This window comes from Arachis stenosperma, chromosome 2, assembly GCF_014773155.1.
Source record: "Arachis stenosperma cultivar V10309 chromosome 2, arast.V10309.gnm1.PFL2, whole genome shotgun sequence".
NCBI lineage: Eukaryota > Viridiplantae > Streptophyta > Magnoliopsida > Fabales > Fabaceae > Arachis > Arachis stenosperma.
The window spans coordinates 28,388-53,313 of record NC_080378.1 but is presented as its reverse complement, the minus strand read 5'-3'; the positions used below and the strand labels follow the sequence as shown (position 1 = coordinate 53,313).

General features: G+C 31.9%; 1 protein-coding gene across 1 annotated transcript in view; it reads left to right on the top strand.

The window, feature by feature from the left end:
* Positions 1 to 2,091: 2,091 nt before the first annotated feature.
* LOC130960573 (glycine-rich cell wall structural protein 1-like) overlaps positions 2,092 to 24,926 on the top strand; it is a 46,361-nt gene continuing 23,526 nt past the window's right edge. Inside the window, exon 1 of the mRNA XM_057886002.1 lies at positions 2,092 to 2,271. Coding sequence (XP_057741985.1) covers positions 2,092 to 2,271 — 180 coding nt within the window. The remainder of the gene's footprint in view (positions 2,272 to 24,926) is intronic.

Genomic DNA, 24,926 nt, shown 5'->3' with positions numbered 1-24,926 from the left:
GTATATATATATATATATATATATATATATATATACAACAAGATAATATCCCAAGGTCCAACTTCGCTTGCTTAGGAACTCTAAATGCTTAGCGAGGTGCCTCTCGACCTGCATCTAAAAATAAACAATATATGTATGGAATAAGAACCGGGGTTATTAGCATGATAAAGGTGCCAACGTACATAATGTATAAGGTCCCGGAAAAGCCAGAGGGAATTCTAGAACTCCGACACTCAGAATTAAACTTAAAGGAATAAGCTAAACCAGAATTTAGGCAAACTATCTATGGTTCTCTAGTTCCAAATCTATCCTTAATTCAAAAATTCACCCTTTCCTTTTCCAACCCTCCAAAACACTGGTGTAACTACCCTCGTCCCTCCTCCGCCAGACAAGGAATCTCTCAGTTGCATAGACATACAACACAGACAAAGAAAGCACATATAAAATGCAATTCCAGCAGGTAGAATATATAGCAAGTAGGCATAGCTAATCAAATAGGCACACCCAAGTAATGCACATTCAATCAAAATAGACAAATGCACATGATGTATGCCTGCCCTATGGTTAATGAGTCTCATCTATCAGTTATGTAGCCAAACCCGACATGTCCATAGCTAGCCCTGGACAGTCCCTTCGTGTGTGCATCCCCAAGAGTCTATGCATATAATCACAATTATTCGATTAACATCTCATTAGGGGAATTTCCAGGGAGTTAAAGTGCCTGGCCACATCTTACGACTTAGGGTCAACAGAATATCGAGTGTCAACCTAGAGCAAGTGGTGGTAAGCCACTGCATCTACCCAGAAAATCTCGTATCTCAGATAACAAAAATGCAATAAGACATATAATTCATTTGATCTTAAATCAATCATCATTTATCAATCATTATTCATCAATATTGCTTTATTCTCAAAATTACCCCATTCATTACTTTTATTATCTCATTAAATCAACTATCCCCTCTTTCAACTCTTCCGATATCAATTCTATCTTCTTCCACTCACTAACCCTTACTTCATAACCTAAATCCTAACTAATAAAGCTTAAACAGAGTCTTCACAGATTTAGAAAATTAGAGGAAAGATTGATAGTTCAAAAATAATGAATTTTCATAAAAAAAAATAGTAGTTTCAGAGGTTTACAGGCTTGCCATGAAAGCCAAACAGTGCAAAATAGAGTTTTTGTGTAAAACAGAGTGTTGTGCGTATGCATTATGCATGTGTATGCACGCACCACCCAAACTACGCACACAATAGCAGACCTTTCCATGCTTGTGCGTACGCATCATAGTGTGCATACGCACACTTGCAAAATCCTCAGTGTAAGACCCAAAATTTTTGAAAAAAATCTTATTATGAGCTGATTTTAAATTTATTTATTTATTAGAGATTTTATTTTTAGAAATTACTTCATATTGAGAATAATTAAATTAAGTTTTGATAATTAAAATGAAAATTTTACTTAATTTTATAATTATTGAATAATTTTCTATATTTAAATTATAAGGCTTAGTATTTATAAAAGAAAAAGAATTTTATAAGATTTAGTTTAAATAATAGAGATTTTGGAATTTAACGCTTTAATTAAAATTATCAAAATCCCTATTTACCCAAAAAATTCATAATTTCACATTTTCTCCAAATCCTATACTAACCCTAAAAATAAACCACAAACCCTAGCACCCTTTAACCCTAACCCTTCCACGCTGCCATCCTTCATTCCAAAAAAAAAAAAAGAGAGAGAAAGAAACAAAAGAAAGAAAGGGAGGAACAAAGAGGGTGACATGGAAACAGGTAAGAAAGAAAGAAAGAGAAGGGGGAAATGAGAGAGCAGAGAAAGAGAGATAGAGATCGAGGGAGTGAGGGAACGACGGAGGAGAGCAGAGAAGAAGAGGAGGAGTGTCGAGAAGAAGAGGAGGAGACGCCGCGTTCTGCTCCATCGACGTCTTCATAGAGGTCCTCGCTGGCGTCATCTTCATCGCGTGTCACTACCAGCTGTGCCGTTCCCATCGAGCGGCTGAACATGCCACTCCTCGCCGCCGTCCAGCTCGCGTTGCCTCTATACCGCCAAGCTGCTGCCGTCGAGGGTCCATGCCAGCATCGTCACCACTAAGTTGCTTCGTCGCTGAGCCTCCACGGTCGCCGCTGCTAAGTCGCCAGGAAGAGGGAAATCATGAAGAGAGAAGGAGTTTGTATTCGTTGCCACCATTGGGGGGCAGAACCGTCGCGAAGGAGGTTGAGCTCGTCACTGTTGTGCCTCCACCGCCGCAGGTCCATCACTGTCTCCACTGCCTTCACCGAGGCTGATGTCGTCCTCTACCGTTGTGAGCCTCTTCTCCTGCCGTTCAAGGAGCTGTCCTCCGTCGCTGTTGAGCCGTACTGTGTAACGACCCAATTTATAGTATGTCATGATCATACTAGAAAGTCAGCGCTACTAACTTGTCTTCCTAATTATTATCTATTATTTATTATATGAGCCTGATTCGTTGTAAAAAGCGTAGTTATTTTGCAAGGTACCTTTTTATTTTGAAAATGTTTGGATTAATAAACAGATAATTCATAATCAATTTACAAATGATAACAGATAAAATGGTTATAAACAACCACACATAAATACATCTCAAATAGTTGACAACATTCAGATATCTAGCCTTTATTTAGAGTAAAGATCTTTATTTAGAACACCCCTAGATATAGCTAGATAATATATATATATATATATATATATATATATATATAACTTCCCAGGTCTTGACCTATTCAAGATGTCCCTAAGCTGGCACCTAGGCTAGCCTAGACTCTATACTCACATAATCCCTCTAAACTACAACAGCTAACTGGAAAGTACGTTCTATGTCTTCAAAACTCAAGTTAGGTGGAATGTCATCAAAGGCAAAAGTTTGTCTACTTCTCTTCTGCACGATCATACATTGTCAAAGAGCATCTCACTAGTACTTTATTAAGTGGCCACATAACAGCAACATCGTGCGGAGGACTTAAGCTAAAGCTTGTCGATAAACATTGTGTAGGTATTGGCTAGCCTCACGGTATACACGTATAAACAGAAAATGAGTCTCGCTCTAGACTCAGAAGACTACCCAGAGCGGGATCCTCTTTGCAAAATAGTCATCAGTAGATTACGGAAGGGTCTGAAGGGGGAAGGGAGAGAAGGGGTAAGAACTGGGGTGTTCTTAGTAGGGTCAGGATTATTAGTTAAGTTCATTAATTTTATGTTGTTTAGCAGACAAATAGCAAAATACAGAGAAGCAGTACAGATGATACAGATAAATAGGAAAAATAGAGAAAATAGAAAATAGAACACAAACAGTAGAATACAAGAAAATAAAACACAGACACAAAGAATAGAATATAAACAAACAAAGCATACATTCATTCAACAATCATAACAAAGGAAATGCTCAACAAAGTATGATGCATGTCTAGCCCTAGCGCAGGTAATGAGCTCATTTGTCGGTTATATATCCGCTCCCGACTTTCCCCGGAGTCTTTTGACCAGGTAAGGCTTCCCTGTTGGCAATACCCATCACAAGAGTCCTTTAACTTGCAAGGCAGCACTAGCAACCCACTGCAAGAGTCCTTTGACTTGTAGGGCGGAGCTAGTTAACTTATATCTGCCCAACACAATCACTGTAAGAGTCCTTTGACTTACAGGAGCACATTCACACTCACCGTAAGAGTCCTTTGACTTATAGGAGCATATGCTAGTTATGTGTTTTCTCGATACCTTTGTAAGAGTCCTCTGACTTACAAAATAGCATTATAGCTAAGTATCCCAGGGAAGCGCTCTCGGTGGTCGCACCACCACCTATCTGACTGCCTCAATGCAGCAGATGAACACACAAATATCTCTGGAGTTGCCTTAATGCAACAAATGACCTTTCAACAGGCCCTCTTCTTGTTCTCTATTCTCTTTATCATATTATTCTTTTCTCTTTGTCTTTTTACTCTGTTCTGATTACTCTTTTCTCTTTATCTCTTTAGTCTACTCTGGTTACTCTGTTTTCTGTATCTCTTTACTTTTCTCTGATTTCTCTGTTTAACATATGTATTTAAAACTTATGTAAATTTCAGTATATATAGTTAGCCTGTCCCATATATGAGTTTATTAACTCTATACTGAAATAGTTTAACTTTTCATATTATACCTAACCCTAGCTGCAACTCAAGAACTAACTATGTTGCTCCTAGTTCGTTCACTAATCACCATTTACTTCTGTCATTAAAACTTTACCGACTTTTTTTTCGATTTTTATCTTTTCTTCAACTTTTTAAATTAATTTATTCTTAATTTTTGAAAAAGTGCAACAAAGAATAATCAACTATTTATTCTTAATTTGTGAACAAGTGTAGCAAAAAAAAAGTCAACTGTCCGGGTGTAGCATTATCCGGTGAATAAAAAAATATTTTTAAAAAAATTAGAAATTTTAAGAAACTAAATTTTTTATTTTTGAATTTTTAAATTATATCATTAAAAATTTTTTTTATTTAAAATAGAAAAATAAAATAAAGTCCAGCAATATCTAGTAAACAATAGATCTGTAAATTTATTATTATTTTTTTAATTTTTAAACAAAAAAATAAATTTTTTCTAATAGTAAAAAAAATAAAAAATTCCAACAATATCTAAAAAATAAAAAAATTGAAAAATTTTAAAATTTTAAATTAATTTATTCTTAATTTGTGAATAAGTGCAGCAAAAAAAGTCAACTGTCCGGGTGTAGCATTATCCGGTGAATAAAAAAATATTTTTAAAAAATTAGAAATTTTAAAAAACTAAACTTTTTATTTTTGAATTTTTAAATTATATGATTAAAATTTTTTATTTAAAATAGAAAAATAAAATAAAGTCCAGCAATATCTAGTAAACAAAAGATATGTAAATTTATTATTATTTTTTTTATTTTTAAACTAAAAAAATAAATCTTTTTCTAATAGTAAAAAAATAAAAATTCCAACAATAGCTAAGAAATAAAAAAATTGAAAAATTTTAAATTGTTTAAATTAATTTATTCTTAATTTGTGAACAAGTGGAGCAAAAAAAAGTCAACTGTCCGGGTGTAGCATTATCCGGTGAATAAAAAATGAAAAAATATTTTTAAAAAAATTAGAAATTTTAGAAAACTAATTTTTCTTTTTGAATTTTTAAATTATATGATTTAATTTTTTTATTTAAAATAGAAAAATAAAATAATGTCCAGCAATATCTAGTAAACAACGTATCAGTAAATTTATTATTATTTTTTTATTTTTAATCTAAAAAATAAATTTTTTTCTAATTGTAAAAAAATTAAAAATTCTAAAAATATCTAAAAAATAAAAAGAATTGAAAAATTTTAAATTTTTAAATTAATTTATTCTTAATTTGTGAACAAGTGCAGCAAAAAAAGTCAACTTTTCGGGTGTAGCATTATCCAATGAATAAAAAAATAAAAAATATTTTTAAAAAAATTAGAAATTAAAAAAAAAAACTAAATTTTTTATTTTTGAATTTTTAAATTATATGATTAAATTTTTTTATTTAAAATTGAAAAATAAAATAAAGTCCAGCAATATCTAGTAAACAACAAATCTGTAAATTTATTATTAATTTTTAAATTTTTAAACTAAAAAATAATATTTTTTCTAATAGTAAAAAAATTAAAAATTCCAACAATATCTAAAAAATAAAAAAATTGAAAAATTTTAAATTTTTTAAATTAATTTATTCTTAAATTGTGAACAAGTGCGGCAAAAAAGTCAACTGTCCGGGTGTAGCATTATCCAGGGAATAAAAAATATTTAAAAAAAATTAGAAATTTTAAAAAACAAAACTTTTTATTATTCAATTTTTAAATTATATGATTAAATTTTTTTATTTAAAATAGAAAAATAAAATAAAGTCCAGCAATATCTAGTGAACAAAAGATATGTAAATTTATTATTATTATTTTTATTTTTAAACTAAAAAAATAAAAATTCCCACAATATCTAAAAAATAAAAAAATTGAAAAATTTTAAATTTTTAAATTAATTTATTCTTAATTTGTGAACAAGTGCAGTAAAAAAGTCAACTATTCGGGTGTAGCATTAGCTGGTTAATAAAAAAATATTTTTAAAAAAATTAGAAATTTTAAGAAACTAAATTTTTTATTTTTGAATTTTTGAATTATATGATTAAAATTTTTTTATTTAAAATAGAAAAATAAAATAAAGTCCAGCAATATCTAGTAAACAATAGATCTGTAAATTTATTATTATTTTTTTAATTTTTACACAAAAAATAAAATTTTTTCTAATAGTAAAAAAATAAAAAATTCTAACAATATCTAAAAAATAAAAAAATTTTAAATTAATTTATTCTTAATTTGTGAATAAATGCAGCAAAAAAAGTAAACTGTCCGGGTATAGTATTATCCGGTAAATAAAAAAATATTTTTAAAAAATTAGAAATTTTAAAAAACTAAACTTTTTATTTTTGAATTTTCTAGGATTTACTTGGGTTTTCTAGGGATTTCTGAAGGTTTTCTAGGTTTTTCTAGGAGTTTTCTAGGATTTTCTAGGGATTTTATGGTTTTCTAGGATTTTCTAGGATTTTCTAGGGTTTTTCTAGGATTTTCTAGGGTTTTCTATGCATTTATACAATTTTCTAAGGTTTTCCTAGGATTTTCTAGGGTTTTCGAGGGTTTTTAAGGGTTTTCTACGGTTTTCAAATATTTTTCTAGGATTTTCTAAGATTTTCTAGGGTTTTCTAGGGTTTTTCTAGAATTTTCTATGGTTTTCTTATATTTTTTAGCGTTTTCTAGGAATTTCTAATGGTTTTCTAGATTTTTCTAAGGATTTTCAGTGGTTTTCTGGTGATTTTCTAAGATTTTCTAGGGTTTTCTAGGGTTTTTCTAGAATTTTCTATGGTTTTCTTATATTTTTTAGCGTTTTCTAGGAATTTCTAATGGTTTTCTAGATTTTTCTAAGGATTTTCAGTGGTTTTCTGGTGTTTTCTAGGGTTTTCTAGGATTTTCTAGGGATTTTCTATGGTTTTCTAGACTTTTCTAGGGATTTCTAGGGTTTTTCTAAGATTTTCTTAGGGTTTTCTAAGATTTTCTGTGGTTTTTCTAGGATTTTCTAGGGTTATTTTGGGTTTCCTACAATTTTCTAAGGATTTCTAAGGGTTTTCTTGAGATTTCTAGGATTTTTTCTAGGGTTTTCTGGGGTTTTCTAGGATTTTCAAGGATTTTCTAGGATTTTCTTGGGTTTTCTAGCATTTTCTAGGGATCTCTGAGGGTTTTCTAGGTTTTTCTAGGAGTTTTTTAGGGTTTTCTAGGGTTTTTTATGATTTTCTACGATTCTCTAGAATTTTCTAGGGTTTTTCTACGTTTTTCTAGGGTTTTCTATAAATTTATACGGTTTTCTAAGGTTTTCTTATGGTTTTCTAGGGTTTTCGACGGTGTTTAAGGGTTTTCTACGGTTTCCAAAGGTTTTTCGAGGATTCTGTAGGATTTTCAACGATTTTCTAGGGTTTTTCTCGGGTTTTTTATGATTTTTTAGGGTTTTCTTTGATTTTCTAGGGTTTTTTAGGAATTTCTAAGGGTTTTCAAAATTTTTCGAGGGATTTCCAGGATTTTAGTAGGGGTTTTCAATTTTTTTCTAGGATGTTATAGGATTTTCTAGGAATTTTCTAGGGATTTCTATGGTTTTCTAAGATTTTCTTAAGGTTTTCTAGGGTTTTTGAGAGGTTTCTAGGGTTTTATATGGTTTTCGAGGGTTTTTCTATAATTCTCTAGGATTTTCTATGATTTTTTGTGGTTTTTCTAGGATTTTCTAGGGTTTTCTTAGGTTTTCTAGGATTTTTTGGGTTTTTTACGGTTTTCTAGGGATTTCTAAGGTTTTTCGAGGCTTTTCTAGGATTTTCTTGGGTTTTCTAGAGATTTCTGAGGGTATTCTAGGATTTTCTAGGTTTTTTAGGAGTTTTCTAGGGTTTTCTAGGGTTTTCTATGGTTTTCTATGATTTTCTATGATTTTCTTGGGTTTTTCTAGGATTTCCTAGGATTTTTTAGTCTTTTCTATGGATTTATAGGTTTTTCTATGGTTTTCTTAGAGTTTTCTATGGTTTTCGAGGGTTTTTTCTAGGATTTTCTAGGGTTTTCTAGGGTTTTCTAGGGTTTTCTAGGATTTTCAAGGGTTTTCCAAGATTTTCTTGAATTTTCTAGGGTTTTCTAGGGATTTCTGAGGGTTTTTTAGGTTTTTTTAGGAGTTTTCTAGGGTTTTCTAAGGTTTTCTATGATTTTCTAGAATTTTCTAGGGTTTTTCTAGGGTTTTCTATGCATTTATACGGTTTTCTAAGGTTTTTTAGGGTTTTCCAGGGTTTTCTAGGGCTTTTAAGGGTTTTCTATGGTTTCCAAGGGTTTTTTTAGGATTTTCTAGGGTTTTCTGGGGTTTTTCTAGGATTTTCTACGGTTTTCTAGGGTTTTCTTGGATTTTCTAGGGTTTTCTAGGAATTTCTAATGGTTTTATAGATTTTTTAGGGATTTCCAGGGGGTTTTCTGGGGTTTTCTAGGGTTTTCTTGGATTTTCTAGGGATTTTCTAGGGTTTTCTAGAGTTTTCAAGAGATTTCTAGGGTTTTTCTAATATTTTCTTTGGATTTTCTAGAGTTTTCGAGAGTTTTTTATGGTTTTCTATGGTTTTCGAGGGTTTTTCTATAATTTTCTAAGGTTTTCTAGAGTTTCTCTGGTTTTTCTAGGATTTTCTCAGATTTTCTAGGGTTTCCTTGTGTTTTCTATGATTTTTTTGGATTTTCTATGATTTTGTAGGGAGTTTAGGGTTTTCTAGGGATTTCTAGGGTTTTCTAGGATTATCTAAGATTCTTAAGGGTTTTCTACGATTTTCTTGGATTTTCTAGCATTTTCTAGGGATCTCTGAGGGTTTTCTAGGTTTTTCTAGAAGTTTTCTAGGGTTTTCTAGGGTTTTTTATAGTTTTCTATGATTTTCTAGGATTTTCTAGGGTTTTTCTAGTTTTTTCTAGGCTTTTCTATGGATTTATACTGTTTTCTAAGGTTTTCTTAGGATTTTCTAGGGTTTTCGAGGATTTTTAAAGGTTTTCTACGGCTTTCAAGGGTTTTTCTAGGATTTTCTTGGATTTTATAGGGTTTTCTAGGGTTTTTCTAGGATTTTCTACGGTTTTCTAAGATTTTCTTGGATTTTCTACGGTTTTCTAGTAATTTCTAAGGGTTTTCTAGATTTTTCTATGGATTTTCAGGAGTTTTCTAGGGTTTTCTAGAGTTTTCTTAGGATTTCTATGGTTTTCTAAGATTTTCTTAAGGTTTTCTAGGGTTTTCGAGAGTTTTTTAAGGTTTTCTATGATTTTCGAGGGTTTTTCTATAATTTTCTAGGGTTTTCTATGGTTTTTCTAGGATTCTCTAGGTTTTCTAGTGTTTTTTTGGATTTTCTAGGGTTTTTTGGGTTTTCTATGGTTTTTTAGGGATTTCTAAGGTTTTTTTAGGGTTTTCTATGGGTTTATAGTGTTTTCTATGGTTTTCTTACTGTTTTTTAGGATTTTCGAGGATTTTTAGGGTTTTCTACTGTTTTAAGGATTTTTCTAGAATTTTCTAGGATTTTTTAGGGTTTTCTGGAGTTTTTCTAGGATTTTCTAGAGTTTTCTAAGGTTTTCTTGGGTTTTCTAGGGTTCTCTAGGAATTTCTAAGGGTTTTCTAGATTTTTCTAGGAATTTCTTGGGGTTTTCTTGGATTTTCTAAGATTTTCTAGGGTTTTCTAAGGTTTTCTTGGGTTTTTTAGGATTTTCTAGGAATTTCTAAGGGTTTTCTAGATTTTTCTAGGGATTTTCAGGGGTTTTCTTGGGTTTTCTAGGGTTTTTTGGATTTTCTAGGATTTTCTAGAGTTTTCTAGAGATTTCTAGGGTTTATCTAAGATTTTCTTAGGGTTTTCTAGTGTTTTCGAGAGTTTTTTTATGGTTTTCTCTGGTTTTCGAGGGTTTTTCTATAATTTTCTAGAATTTTATGTGGTTTTTCTAGTATTTTCTAGGGTTTTTTAGGGTTTTCTTCAGTTTTCTAGGTTTTTTTGGGTTTTCTATGGTTTTTTAGGGATTTCTAAGGGTTTTCTAGGGATTTCTAAGGGTTTTCTAAGTTTTTCTAGGATTTTTCTAAGATTTTCTATGGTTTTTTTGGATTTTCGATGGTTTTTTAGGGTTTTTATAGTATTTTCTAGGGTTTCTTTAGAGTTTTTTAGGGTTTTGGAGGGTTATTTAGGGTTTTCTATGGTTTTTAGGGTTTTTCTAGGATTTTCTTTGTTTTTCTAGGATTTTCTAGAGATTTTTGAGGGTATTCTAGGGTTTTTTACGTTTTTCTAGGAGTTTTCTAGGGTTTTTTAGGATTCTCTATGGTTTTCTACGATTTTCTAGGGTTTTCTAGATTTTTCTAGGATTTTTTAGGGTTTTTCTAGTATTTTCTAGAGTTTTTTAGGGTTTTCGAACTTTTTTTATTGTTTTCTATACTTTCGAGGGTTTTTCTAGGATTTTCTAGGTTTTTCTATGAGTTTTCTAAGGTTTTCTAGGGTTTTCTATAGTTTTCTACGATTTTCTAGGATTTTTTATGGTTTTTCTAAGATTTTCTAGGATTTTTTAGAGTTTTTTTAGGAATTTTCTAGGGTTTTCTAGAGTTTTCTAGGGATTTCTATGGCTTTCTAAGATTTTCTTAAGGTTTTCTAAGGTTTTCGAGAGTTTTTAGGGTTTTCTATGGTTTTCGAGGGTTTTTCTATAATTTTCTAGGGTTTTCTTGGGTTTTCTAGGGTTTTTTGTGTTTTCTTCGATTTTTTAGGATTTCTAAGGGTTTTCTAGGGTTTTATAGGGTAATCTCTTGATTTATAGTGTTTTCTAAGGTTTTCTTACTGTTTTCTAGGATTTTCGAGTGTTTTTTAGGGTTTTCTACGGTTTTCAATGGTTTTTCTAGGATTTTCTAGAATTTTCTAGGGTTTTCTGGGGTTTTTCTAGGATTTTCTAGGGTTTTCTAGGAATTTTTACGGGTTTTCTAGATTTTTCTAGGGATTTCCAATGGTTTTCTTGGGTTTTCTAAGATTTCTAAGGTTTCTAGATTTTTCTAGGGATTTCCAGGGATTTTCTTGGGTTTTCTAGGGTTTTCTAGGATTTTTAAGGATTTTCTAGGGGTTTTCTAGGGTTTTCTAGAGTTTTCTAGGGATTTCTAGGATTTTTCTAAGATTTTCTTAGGATTTTCTAGGATTTTCGAGAGTTTTTTATGATTTTCTATGGTTTTCGAGGGTTTTTCTATAATTTTCTAAGGTTTTCTAGGGTTTTCTGTGGTTTTTCTCGAATTTTCTAGGGTTTTCTACGATTTTCTAGGGATTTCTAAGGGTTTTCTAGAGTTTTCTAAGTTTTTCTAGGGTTTTTCTAGATTTTCTAGGGTTTTTTAGGGTTTTCGAGGGTTTTTTTAGGGTTTTTATAGTATTTTTTAGGGTTTTTCTAGGGTTTTGGAGGGTTATTTAGGGTTTTCTATGGTTTTTGAGAGTTTTTCTAGGATTTTCTAGGGTTTTCTAAGATTTTCTTGGATTTTCTAGTGATTTCTGGGGGTATTTTAGGGTTTTTTAGGTTTTTTTAGGAGTTTTCTAGGGTTTTTTAGGTTTTTCCATTGTTTCTTATGATTTTCTAGGATTTTCGAGGGTTTTTTAGGGTTTTTCTAGAATTTTCTAGAGTTTTTTTACGGTTTTCGAGGGTTTTTTAGGGTTTTCTATGATTTTGAGAATTTTTCTAGGATTTTCTAAGATTTTCTTGGGTTTTCTAGGGTTTTCTATGCATTTCTGAGGGTATTCTAGGATTTCCTAGGTTTTTATAGGAGTTTTCAAGGGTTTTCTAGGATTTTCTATGACTTTCTACGATTTTCTAGGATTTTCTAGGGTTTTTCTAGGATTTTCTAGGATTTTCTATGGTTTTCTATGGATTAATAGGGTTTTCTATGGTTTTCTTAGGGTTTTCTATAGTTTTTGAGGTTTTTTTAGGAATTTCTACGATTTTCTAGGGTTTTCTTGGGTTTTCTAGGGTTTTCGAGGGATTTCTAAGGGTTTTCTAGGGATTTCTAAGGTTTTTCTAGAGTTTTCTAGGGTTTTCTAGGATTTTCAAGAGTTTTCTAGGATTTTATTAGGTTTTCTAGAATTTTTTACGGATTTCTGAGGGTTTTCTAGGTTTTTTTAGGATTTTTTATGGTTTTCTACGATTTTCTAGGATGTTCTTGGGTTTTTTTACGTTTTTCTAGGGTTTTCTATGCATTTATACGGTTTTCTAAGGTTTTCTTGGAGTTTTCCAGGGTTTTCGAGGGTTTTTAATGGTTTCCTACAGTTTTCAAGGGTTTTTTCTAGGATTTTCTAGGGTTTTCTAGGATTTTTCTAGAATTTTTTACGGTTTTCTAGGGTTTTCTTAGATTTTCTAGGGTTTTCTAGGAATTTCTAATGGTTTTCTAGATTTTTCTAGGGATTTCCAGGGATTTTCTAAGGTTTTCTAGGATTTTGTAGGAATTTTCTAGGGTTTTCTAGAGTTTTCTAGGAATTTCTAGGGATTTTGAGAGTTTTTTTATGGTTTTCTAAGGTTTTCGAGGGTTTTTTTATAATTTTCTAAGGTTTTCTAGGATTTCTGTGATTTTTCTAGAATTTTCTCGGGTTTTCTAGGGTTTTTTTGGACTTTCTAGGGTTATTTTGGGTTTTCTAAGGTTTTTTAGGGATTTCTATGGGTTTTCTAGGGATTTTTAGGGTTTTTCTAGTGTTTTCTAGGGTTTTCTAGGATTTTCAAGGGTTTTCTAGAATTTTCTTGGGTTTTCTTGCATTTTCTAGGGGTCTTTGAGGGTTTTCTAGGTTTTTCTATGAGTTTTCTAGGGTTTTCTATGGATTTCTACGATTTTCTAGGGTTTTTCTAGGTTTTTCTTGGGTTTTCTATGGATTTATACGAATTTCTAAGGTTTTGTTAGAGTTTTCTAGTATTTTCGAGGGTTTTTAAGGGTTTTCAAGGGTTTTTCTAGGAGTTTCTAGAGTTTTCTAGAGTTTTTCTAGGATTTTCTACAATTTTCTAGTGTTTTCTAGGAATTTCTAATAGTTTTCTAGATTTTTCTAAGGATTTCCAAGGATTTTCTAGGGGTTTTCTAGGGTTTCTAGGATTTTATAGGAGTTTTCTAGGGTTTTCTAGAATTTTCTAGGGATTTCTATGGTTTTCTAAGATTTTCTTATGGTTTTCTAAGGTTTTCGAGAGTTTTTTAGGGTTTTTTATGGTTTTAAAGGGTTTTCTATAATTTTCTAGGGTTTTCTATGATTTTCTGGGGTTTTTCTTGGATTTTCTAGGGTTTTCTAGGGTTTTCTAGGATGTTTTGGATTTTATAGGGATTTCTAAGGGTTTTCTAGGGTTTTCAAGGGTTTTCTATAGATTTATAGTGTTTTCTAAGGTTTTCTTACTGTTTTCTAGGATTTTCGAGGGTTTTTTAGGGTTTTCTACAGTTTTCTAAGATCTTTTAGGGTTTTTTGAGTTTTTTTCTAGAATTTTCTAGGGTTTTCTTGGGTTTTCTAGGAATTTCTAAGGGTTTTCTAGATTTTTCTTGGGATTTCCAGGGGTTTTCTTGGATTTTCTAGGGTTTTCTAGGATTTTCTAAGGTTTTATTGGGTTTTCTAGGGCTTTCTAGGAATTTCTAAGGGTTTTCTAGATTTTTCTAGGGATTTCCAGGGGTTTTCTTGGGTTTTCTAGGATTTTCTAAAATTTTCTAGAGTTTTCTGGGAATTTATAGGGTTTATCTAAGATTTTCTTTGGGTTTTCTAGTGTTTTCGAGAGTTTTTTATGGTTTTCTATGGTTTTTGAGGGTTGTTCTAAAATTTTCTAAGGTTTTCTTGAGTTTTCTATGGTTTTTCTAGGGTTTTTAAGGGTTTTCTTGGGTTTTCTAGGGTTTTTAAGGGTTTTCTATAATTTTAGGCTTTTTATAGTATTTTCTAGGCTTTTCTAGGGTTTTTCTAGGGTTTTGGAGGGTTATTTAAAGTTTTCTATGGTTTTTGAGGGTTTTTCTAGGATTTTTTAGGATTTTCTAGGATTTTCTTGGGTTTTCTAGGATTTTTTAGAGATTTCTGAGGGTATTCTAGGATTTTTTAGGTTTTTCTATGAGTTTTCTAGGATTTTTTAGGATTTTCTATGGTCTTCTACGATTTTCTAGGGTTTTCTAGGGTTTTTCTAGGGTTTTCGAGGGTTTTTTAGGGTTTTTCTAGTATTTTCTAGAGTTTTTTTAGGATTTTCGAGTGTTTTTTTGGGTTTTCTATGGTTTTGAGGGTTTTTTTCGGATTTTCTAGGATTTTCTTGAGTTTTCTAAGGTTTTCTAGCGATTTCTGAGGGTATTCTAGGATTTTCTAGGTTTTCTATGAGTTTTCTAAGGTTTTCTAGGATTTTCTATGGTTTTCTACGATTTTCTAGGGTTTTCTAGGATTATCAAGGATTTTTAGGGTTTTCTATGATTTATAGGATTTTCTATGGTTTTCTTAGAGTTTTCTATGGTGTTCGAGAATTTTTCTAGGATTTTCTACGATTTTCTGGGGTTTTTCTAGGGTTTTCTAGGGTTTTCTTGGGTTTTCTAGGGTTTACTAGGGATTTCAAAGGGTTTTCTAGGGATTTCTAGGGTTTTTCTAGGATTTTGAAGGGTTTTCGAGGATTTGCTTGGATTTTCTAGGGTTTTCTAGGAATTTCTGAGGGTTTTCTAGGTTTTTTTAGGAGTTTTCTAGGGTTTTCTAGGGTTTTTTATGGTTTTCTACGATTTTTGTAGGATTTCTAGGGGTTTTCTAGGTTTTTCTAGGGTTTTCTATGCATTTATACGGTTTTCTAAGGTTTTCTTAGGGTTTTCTAGGGTTTCGAGGGTTTTTAAGGGTTTTCTACGGTTTTCAAATATTTTTCTAGGATTTTCTACGGTTTTTCTGGGGTTTTTCTAGGATTTTCTATGGTTTTCTAGGGTTTTCTTGGATTTTCTAGGGTTTTCTAGGAATTTCTAATGGTTTTCTAGATTTTTCTAGGGATTTCCAGGGATTTTCTAAGGTATTCTAGGATTTTTTAGGGATTTTCTAGGGTTTTCTAGGAATTTCTAGGGATTTTGAGAGTTTTTTTATGGTTTTCTAAGGTTTTCGAGGGTTTTTTTTATAATTTTCTAAGGTTTTCTAGGATTTCTGTGGTTTTTCTAGAATTTTCTCGGTTTTTCTAGGGTTTTCTTAGGTTTTCTAGGGTTATTTTGGGTTTTCTAAGGTTTTTTAGGGATTTTTATGGGTTTTCTAGAATTTTCTTGGGTTTTCTAGCATTTTCTAGGGGTCTTTGAGGGTTTTCTAGGTTTTTCCAGGAGTTTTCTAGGGTTTTCTAGGGTTTTCTATGGATTTCTACGATTTTCTAGGGTTTTTCTAGGTTTTTCTTGGGTTTTCTATGGATTTATACGGATTTCTAAGGTTTTCTTAGAGTTTTCTAGTGTTTTCGAGGGTTTTTAAGGGTTTTCAAGGGTTTTTCTAGGAGTTTCTAGAGTTTTCTAGAATTTTTCTAGGATTTTCTACAATTTTCTAGGATTTTCTAGAAATTTCTAATAGTTTTCTAGATTTTTCTAAGGATTTCTAGGGATTTTCTAGGGCTTTTCTAGGGTTTCTAGGATTTTATAGGATTTTCTAGGAGTTTTCTAGGGTTTTCTAGAATTTTCTAGGGATTTCTATGGTTTTCTAAGATTTTCTTAAGGTTTTCTAAGGTTTTCAAGAGTTTTTTAGGGTTTTCTATGATTTTAGAGGGTTTTTCTATAATTTTCTAGGGTTTTCCATGATTTTCTGGGGTTTTTCTTGGATTTTCTAGGGTTTTCTAGGGTTTTCTAGGATATTTTGAATTTTCTAGGGATTTCTAAGGGTTTTCTAGGGTTTAGGGTTTAGGGTTTAGGGTTCAGGGTTCAGGGTTCAGGGTTTGGGGTTTGGGGTTTAGGGTTTGGGGTTTAGGGGTTAGGGTTTAGGGGTTAGGGGTTAGGGTTTAGGGGTTAGGGTTTAGGGATTAGGGGTTAGGGTTTAGGGTTTATGGTTTAGGGGTTTAGGGGTTTAGGGCTTAGGGTTTAGGGCTTAGGGCTTAGGGCTTAAGGTTTAGGGCTTAGGGCTTAGGGCTTAGGGCTTATGGCTTAGGACTTATGTCTTTGGGCTTATGGCTTAGGGCTTAGGACTTAGGGCTTAGGGCTTAGGGCTTAGGGCTTAGGGTTTAGGGCTTAGGGCTTAGGGCTTAGGGCTTAGGGCTTAGGACTTAGGGCTTAGGGCTTATGACTTAGGGCTTAGGGCTTAGTGTTTAGGGTTTAGGGTTTAGGGTTTATGGTTTAGGGTTTAGGGTTTAGGGTTTAGGGTTTAGGGTTTAGGCTTTATGGTTTAGGGTTTAGGTTTTAGGGTTATCTCAGGTTTTCTCATGTTTTATAAGATTTCCTTTGGTTTCGAGGGTTTTTCTAGTATTTTCTAGGATTTTTCTTGGATTTTCTAAGCTTTTCTTTGTTTTTTTACGGTTTTTTCAGGTTTTTTTTTTGTTTTCTAGGATTTTCTAGGGTTCTCTAGGATTTTCGAGTATTTTCTAGGGTTTTTATGGTTTTCTTGGGGTTTTTGCGGGTTTCATGGGTTTTTCTAGGGATTTCTAGAGTGTTCCAAGGCTTTTTAGGGATATCTAGGTTTCTAGGGTTTTCTTATGGTTTCTAGGTTTTTCGAGGGTTTCTAGTGTTCTTAGTGTTTTCTAATGGTTTTCTAGAGTTTTCTAGGGTTTTCTAGTATTTTCTACGATTTTCTAGGGTTTTCTTATAGTTTTCTAGGGTTTTCGAGGGTTTTTTAGGGTTTTCTGTGGTTTTGAGGGTTTTTCTAGGATTTTCTACGGTTTTCTAGGGTTTCCTAAGGTTTTCTTAGGGTTTTCTAAGGTTTTTGAGGGTTTTTAAGGGTTTTCTATGGTTTCGAGGGTTTTTCTAGGATTTTATAGGGTTTTCTAGGGTTTTTTGGGATTTTTCTAAGATTTTCTATGATTTTCTAGGATTTCCTAGTATTTTCTAGGTTTTTGTAGGGGTTTTCTAGGGTTTTCTTTGGTTTTCGATGGTTTTTGTAGGGGTTTTCTATGGTTTTCGAGGGTTTTCTAGGATTTTTTTTACGGTTTTCGAGGATTTTTCTAGGGTTTTCTAGGTTTTTTTTAGGGTGTTCCGGGGTTTTCTAAAGATTTCTAGGGTTTCTACGGTTTTCGTAAGTTTTTCTACGATTTTCGAGGGTTTTCTATGGTTTTTGAGGGTTTTTATATGATTTTCTTGGGTTTTTGGGGTTTTTTTCGGATTTTCTAACGTCTTCTAGGGTTTTTAAGGGTAGTTTTGGGTTTTCTAGGGTTTTTTAGGAATTTCAGGGATTTTCTGGGGTTTTCTTGGAGTTTCTATGATTTTCTTGGATTTTCTACGGTTTTCTAGGAATTTCTAGGGATTTTCTGGGTTTTTCTAGGAATTTTCTAGTATTTTCTACGGTTTTCTAGGATTTTTTATTTTTCTAGGGTTTTTTAGGGTTTTTTAGTGGTTTCTACTATTTTTCTAAAGTTTTCTAGAGATTTCTCGGGTTTTCTAGGGTTTTCTTAGACTTTTGTCGTGTTTTATAAGGTTTTCTTTGGTTTTCGAGAGTTTTTCTAGTGTTTTTTACAGTTTTCTAGGATTTTCTTAAGGTTTTTTAGGATTTACTACTATTTTTCTAGAGTTTTTTAGAGATTTCTCAAGTTTTCTAGGCTTTCTTAGGGTTTTCTAGGGTTTTCTTATGGTTTTCTAGGGTTTTCGAGGGTTTTTTAGTGTTTTCCATGGTTTTTGAGGGTTTTTCTAAGATTTTCTACCGTTTTCTAGGGTTTTCTAGGGTTTTTCTAGTGTTTTCTTTGGTTTTTTAGGGTTTTTCTGGTGTTTTAATGTTTTCTTGGATTTTTTTTAGGGTTTTTAGAGTATTTTTGGGGTTTCTATGATTTACTAGCGTTTTCTCGGGATTTTCAAGGGTTTTCTGGGCTTTTCTAGGAGTTTTCTATGGTTTTCTGCCATTTTCTAGGATTTTGTAGGGTTTTTAGGGGTTTCTAGTGTTTTCTAAGGTTTTCTATGGTTTTTCTAACATTTTCTACATTTCTAGGGTTTTCTAGGATTTTTCTAGTGTTTTCTTGGGTTTTTTAGGCTTTTTCTGGTAGTTTCTAATGTTTTCTAGGGTTTTCTTTAGAGTTTTTAGAGTATTTTTGGGATTTTTACGATTTACTAGCGTTTTCTCACGATTCTCAAGGGTTTTCTGGTCTTTTCTAGGATTTTCTAAGGTTTTTGAGGGTTTTTAAGGCTTTTCGAGGGTTTTTCTCGGATTTTATAAGGTTTTCTAGAATTTTATGGGATTTTTCTAGGATTTTCTATGATTTTCTAGGGTTTTCTAGGTTTTTGTAGGGATTTTCTAGGGTTTTCTTAGGTTTTTTAGGATTTGCTAATGTTTTTCTAGGGTTTTCTAAAGATTTTTCGGGTTTTCTTAGGGTTTTCCCAGGTTTTCTCATGTTTTATAAGGTTTTCTTTGGTTTTCGAGAATTTTTCTAGTATTTTTTAGGGTTTTTCTTGGATTTTCTAAGGTTTTCTTTGGTTTTCTAGGGTTTTTTCAGGTTTTTTTTTTTTTTGGTTTTTTGTGATTTTCTAGGAATTTTCTATGAGTTTTCTAGGGATGTTCAGGCATTTTCTAGGGTTTTCTAGGATTTTAGGGTGTTTTCTAGGGTTTTTTATGGTTTTCTTGGGATTTTTGCGGGTTTCAAGGATTTTTCTAAGGATTTCTAGGTTTTTTTCTTAGGTGTTCCAGGGTTTTTTAGGAATATCTAGTGTTTTCTAGGGTTTTCTTATGATTTTCTAGGATTTTCGAGGGTTTTCTAGTGTTTTCTAGTGGTTTTCTGGGGTTTTCTAGTATTTTTATGGTTTTCTAGCGTTTTCTTATAGTTTTCTAGGGTTTTCGAGGGTTTTTTAGGGTTTTTTGTGGTTTTTGAGGGTTTTTCTAGGATTTTCTAGTGTTTTCGAGGGTTTTCTAGGATTTTCTAGGGTTTTCTAGGATTTTCTAAGGTTTTCTTAGGGTTTTCTATGGTTTTTGAGGGTTTTTAAGGGTTTTCTATGGTTTTCGAGGGTTTTTCTAGGATTTTATAGGGTTTTCTAGGGTTTTCTGGGATTTTTCTAGGAGTTTCTATGATTTTCTAGGGTTTCTTAGTGTTTTCTCAGTTTTTGTAGGGGTTTCTAGGGTTTTCTATGGTTTTCGAGGGTTTTTCTAGGGGTTTCTATGATTTTCGAGGGTTTTCTAGGGTTTTTTTTTTTTTTTTTTTTTATGTTTTCGAGGGTTTTTCTAGGGTATTCCAGGGTTTTTTCTAAGGATTTCTAGGATTTTCCAGGATTTTCTTAATTTTCTATGGGTTTTCGAGGATTTCCTAGTATTTTTTATGGTTTTCTTGGGGTTTTTACGGGGTTTTCAAGGGTTTTTTTCTAGAGATTTCTAGGTTTTTTCTAGGGTGTTCCAGGGCTTTCTAGGGATATCCAGTGTTTCTATGGTTTTCTTATGGTTTTCTAGGGTTTTCGAGGATTTTCTAGTGTTTTCTAGTATTTTCTAACGGTTTTCTGGGGTTTTCTAGGGTTTTCTAGTGTTTTCTACGATTTTCTAGGGTTTTCTTATGGTTTTCTAGGGTTTTTGAGGGTTTTTTAATCTTTTCTATGGTTTTCGAGGGTTTTTATAAGATTTTCTACCGTTTTCTAGGGTTTTCTAGGAAATTCTAGGGTTTTCTAGGATTTTTCTAGTGTTTCCTTGGGTTTTCTAGTGTTTTTTAGGGTTTTTCAGATAGTTTCTAATGTTTTCTAGTTTTTTTCTAGGATTTTTAGAGTATTTTGGGATTTCTACAATTTACTATCGTTTTCTAGGGATTTTCATGGTTTTTCTGGACTTTTCTAAAGGTTTTCTATGATTTTCTGCCATTTTCTAGGATTTTCTAGGGTTTTTCTAGGATTTCTAGGGATTTTTAGGGTTTTCTAAGGTTTTCTTAGAGTTTTTTAAGGTTTTTGAGGATTTTTAAGGGTTTTCGAGGGTTTTTCTAGGATTTTATAGGGTTTTCTAGGTTTTTCTGGAATTTTTCTAGTATTTTCTACGATTTTCTAGGGTTTTCTAATGGTTTTCTAGCGTTTTCTCGTTTTTTCAACGGTTTTTTTGGGTTTTCTTATAGTTTTCTAGGATTTTTTAGAGTTTTTTAGGGTTTTCTGTGGTTTTTGAGGGTTTTTCTAAGATTTTCTACGGTTTTCTAGGATTTTCTAGGGTTTTCTAGGGTTTTCTAAGGTTTTCTTAGAGTTTTCTATGGTTTTTGAGGATTTTTAAGGGGTTTTCTATGGTTTTCGAGGACTAGGATTTTATAGAGTTTCGATTTTCTGGGATTTTTCTAGGACTTCCTAAGATTTTCTAGGGTTTCCTAGTGTTTTCTAGGTTTTTGTAGGGGTTTACTTGGGTTTTTCTATGGTTTTCGAGGGTTTTTGTAGGGGTTTTCTACGATTTTCGAGGATTTTCTAGGGTTTTTTGGAGTTTTTTTACAGTTTTCGAGGGTTTTTCTTGGGTTTTCTAGGGTGTTCCAGGGTTTTCTAAAGATTTCTAGGGTTTTCTAGGGTTTTCGTAAGGTTTTCTACGGTTTTCTATGGTTTTCGAGGGTTTTTATAGGATTTTCTTGAATTTTTAGGTTTTTTTTTGGATTTTCTAACGTCTTCTAGGGTTTTTAAGGGTAGTTTTGGATTTTCTAGGGTTTTTTAGAGATTTCCAAGGATTTTCTGGGATTTTCTAGGGATTTTCTTGGGATTTCTATGATTTTCTAGGATTTTCTACGGTTTTCTAGGAATTTCTAGGGGTTTTCTGGGTTTTTATAGGAGTTTTCTAGTGTTTTTTACGGTTTTCTAAGATTTCTTTATTTTTTCTAGGGTTTTCTTAGAGTTTTCTACTGTTTTCTAAAGTTTTCTAGAGATTTCTCGGGTTTTCTAGGGTTTTCTTAGAGTTCTTTCGTGTTTTATAAGGTTTTCTTTGGTTTCCGAGGGTTTTTCTAGTATTTTTTACGGTTTTTTAGGGTTTTCTTAGGGTTTTTTAGAATCTTCTACTGTTTTTCCAGAGTTTTCTTAGGGTTTTCTAGGGTTTTCTAGGGTTTTCTTATGGTTTTCTAGGGTTTTCGAGGGTTTTTTAGTGTTTTTTATGGTTTTCGAGGATTTTTCTAAGATTTTCTACCATTTTCTAGGGTTTTCTAGGAATTTTTAGGGTTTTCTAGGATTTTTCTAGTGTTTTCTTGGGTTTTCTAGGATTTTTTAGGGTTTTTCTGGTAGTTTCTAATATTTTCTAGGGTTTTTTCTAGGATTTTTAGAGTATTTTTGGGATTTCTACGATTTACTAGCATTTTCTCGGGATTTTCAAGTATTTTCTGGGCTTTTCTATGGGTTTTCTATGGTTTTCTGCCATTTGCTAGGATTTTCTAGGATTTTTCTAGTGTTTTTAGGGATTTTTAGGGGTTTCTAGGGATTTTCTAGGTTTTCTAGGGTTTTCTAAGGTTTTCTTAGGGTTTTCTATGGTTTTTGAAGCTTTTTAAGGGTTTTCTATGGTTTTCGAGGGTTTTTCTAGGATTTTATAGGGTTTTCTAGGAATTTTTTTAGGATTTTCTATGATTTTCTAGGGTTTCCTAGTGTTTTCTAGGTTTTTGTAGGGATTTTCTAGGGTTTTTTTAGGGTTTTTTAGGATTTTCTACTATTTTTCTAGGGTTTTCTAAAGATTTCTCGGGTTTTCTAGGATTTTCTTAGGGTTTTCTCAGGTTTTCTTGTGTTATATAAGGTTTTCTTTGGTTTTCAAGGGTTTTTCTAGTATTTTCTAGGGTTTTTCTAGGATTTTTCTAAGGTTTTCTTTGGTTTTCTAGGGTTTTTTCCAGGGTTTTTTGGGTTTTCTAGGAATTTTCTAGGAGTTTTCTAGGGTTTTCTAGGATTTTTGGACGTTTTCTAGGATTTTTTTTAAGGTTTTCTTGGGGTTTTTGTTGGTATCAAGGGTTTTTCTAGGGATTTCTAGGGTGTTCCAGGGCTTTCTAGGGATATTTAGTATTTTCTAGGGTTTTCTTATGGTTTTCGAGGGTTTTCTAGTATTTTCTAATGGTTTTCTAGTATTTTCTATGTTTTCTAGGGTTTTCTTATAATTTTCTAGGATTTTCGAGGGTTTTTTAGGATTTTCTGTGGTTTTTGAGGGTTTTTCTAGGATTTTCTATGGTTTTCTAGGGTTTTCTAGGATTTTCTAGGGTTTTCTAAGGGTTTTCTATGGTTTTTGAGGCTTTTAAGGGTTTTTTATGGTTTTCGAGAGTTTTTCTAGGATTTTATAGCGTTTTCTAGGGTTTTCTAGGATTTATCTAGGATTTTCTATGATTTTCTAGGGTTTCCTAGTGTTTTCTCGGTTTTTGTAGGGGTTTTTAGGATTTTCTATGGTTTTCGAGGGTTTTTCTAAGGGTTTCTATGGTTTTTGAGGTTTTTCTAGGGTTTTTTTTTAGATTTTTTTACAGTTTTCGACGGTTTTTCTAGGTTTTCTAGGTTTTTTCTAGGGTATTTCAGGGTTTTCTAAGGATTTCTAGGGTTTTCTAAGGTTTTCTATGGTTTTCCAGGGTTTTCTAGGATTTTTTATGATTTTCTTAAGGTTTTTACGGGTTTCAAGGGTTTTTCTAGAGATTTCTAAGTTTTTTCTAGGGTGTTCTAGGGCTTTCTAGGGATATCTAGTGTTTTCTAGGGTTTTCATATGGTTTTCTTGGGTTTTCGAGGGTTTTCTAGTGTTTTCTAATGGTTTTCTGGGGTTTTCTAAGGTTTTCTAGTATTTTCTACGATTTTCTAGGGTTTTCTTTTTTGTTTTCTCGGGTTTTCGAGGGTTTTTTAGTCTTTTCTATGATTTTTGAGGGTTTTTATAAGATTTTTTACCGTTTTCTAGGGTTTTCTAGGAATTTTTAGGTTTTTCTAATGTTTTTCTAGTGTTTTCTTGGGTTTTCTAGTGCTTTTTAAGGTTTTTCTGGTAGTTTCTAATGTTTTCTAGTGTTTTTCTAGGATTTTTAGAGTATTTTTAGGATTTCTATGATTTACTAGTATTTTCTAGGAATTTTCAAGGGTTTTCTAGGCTTTTCTAGTGGTTTTCTATGGTTTTCTGACATTTTATAGGGTTTTTTTTAGGGTTTTTAGGGATTTCTAGGATTTTCTAAGATTTTCTTAGGGTTTCTTAAGGTTTTTGTGTGTTTTTAAGGGTTTTTTTTATGGTTTTCGAGTATTTTTCTAAGATTTTATAGGGTTTTCTCAGATTTTTCTAGGATTTTCTAGGATTTTCTAGGGTTTTCTAATGGTTTTCTAGGGTTTTCTAGTATTTTCTACAGTTTTTTAGGGTTTTCTTATAGTTTTCTAGGATTTTTTAGGGTTTTTTAGGGTTTTCTATGGTTTTTGAGGGTTTTTCTAGGATTTTCTACAGTTTTCTAGGATTTTCTAGGGTTTTTAAAGGTTTTCTTAGGGTTTTCTATGGTTTTTAAGGGTTTTTAAGGGTTTTCGAGGGTTTTTCTAGGATTTTAGAGGGTTTTCTAGTATTTTTTGGGATTTTTCTAGGATTTTCTATAATTTTCTAGGATTTCCTAGTGTTTTCTAGGTTTTTGTAGGGTTTTTCTCTGATTTTCTAGTGTTTTCTAGTGTTTTCTTGGGTTTTTTAGTGTTTTTTAGAGTATTTTTGGGATTTCTACGATTTACTAGCGTTTTCTAGGAATTTTCAAGGGTTTTCTAGGCTTTTCTAGAGGTTTTTTATGGTTTTCTGCCATTTTCTAGGATTTTCTAGGGTTTTTCTAGGGTTTCTAGGGATTTCTACGGTTTTCTAAGGTTTTCTTAGGGTTTTTTAAAGTTTTTGTGGGTTTTTTAAGGGTTTTTTATGGTTTTCGAGTATTTTTCTAGGATTTTATAGGGTTTTCTGGGATTTTTCTAGGATTTTCTAGAATTTTTTAGGGTTTTCTCATGGTTTTTCGGAGTTTTCTAGGGTTTTCTAGTATTTTCTACAGTGTTTTAGGATTTTCTTATAGTTTTCTAGAATTTTTTAGAGTTTTTAAGGTTTTTTGTGGTTTTTGAGAGTTTTTCTAGGATTTTCTACAGTTTTCTAGGGTTTTCTAAGATTTTCTATGGTTTTCTTAGAGTTTTCTATGGTTTTTGAGGGTTTTTAAGGGTTTTCGAGGGTTTTTCTAGGATTTTAGAGGGTTTTCTAGTGTTTTCTGCGATTTTTCTAGGATTTTCTATGATTTTCTAGGGTTTCTTAGTGTTTTCTAGGTTTTTGTAGGGGTTTTCTATAGTTTTCAATGATTTTTGAGGGTTTTTATAAGATTTTCTACCGTTTTCTAGGGTTTTCTATGAATTTTTAGGGTTTTCTAAGAGTTTTCTAGTCTTTTCTTGGGTTTTCTAGTGTTTTTCAAGGTTTTTTTGGTAGTTTCTAATGTTTTCTAGTGTTTTTCTAGGATTTTTAGAGTATTTTTGGGATTTCTACGATTTACTAGCATTTTCTAGGGATTTTCAAGGGTTTTCTAGGCTTTTCTAGGGGTTTTCTATGATTTTCTGCCATTTTCTAGGATTTTCTAGGGTTTTTCTAGGGTTTCTAGTGATTTCTAGGGTTTTCTAAGGTTTTCTTAGGGTTTTTTAAGGCTTTTGTGGGTTTTAAGGGTTTTTTATGGTTTTCGAGTACTTTTCTAGGATTTATAGGGTTTTCTGGGATTTTTCTAGAATATTCTAGGATTTTCTAAGGTTTTCTAGTATTTTCTACAGTTTTTTAGGGTTTTCTTATAGTTTTCTAGGATTTTTGAGGATTTTTTAGGGTTTTTTTGTGGTTTTTGAGGGTTTTTCTAGCATTTTCTACAGTTTTC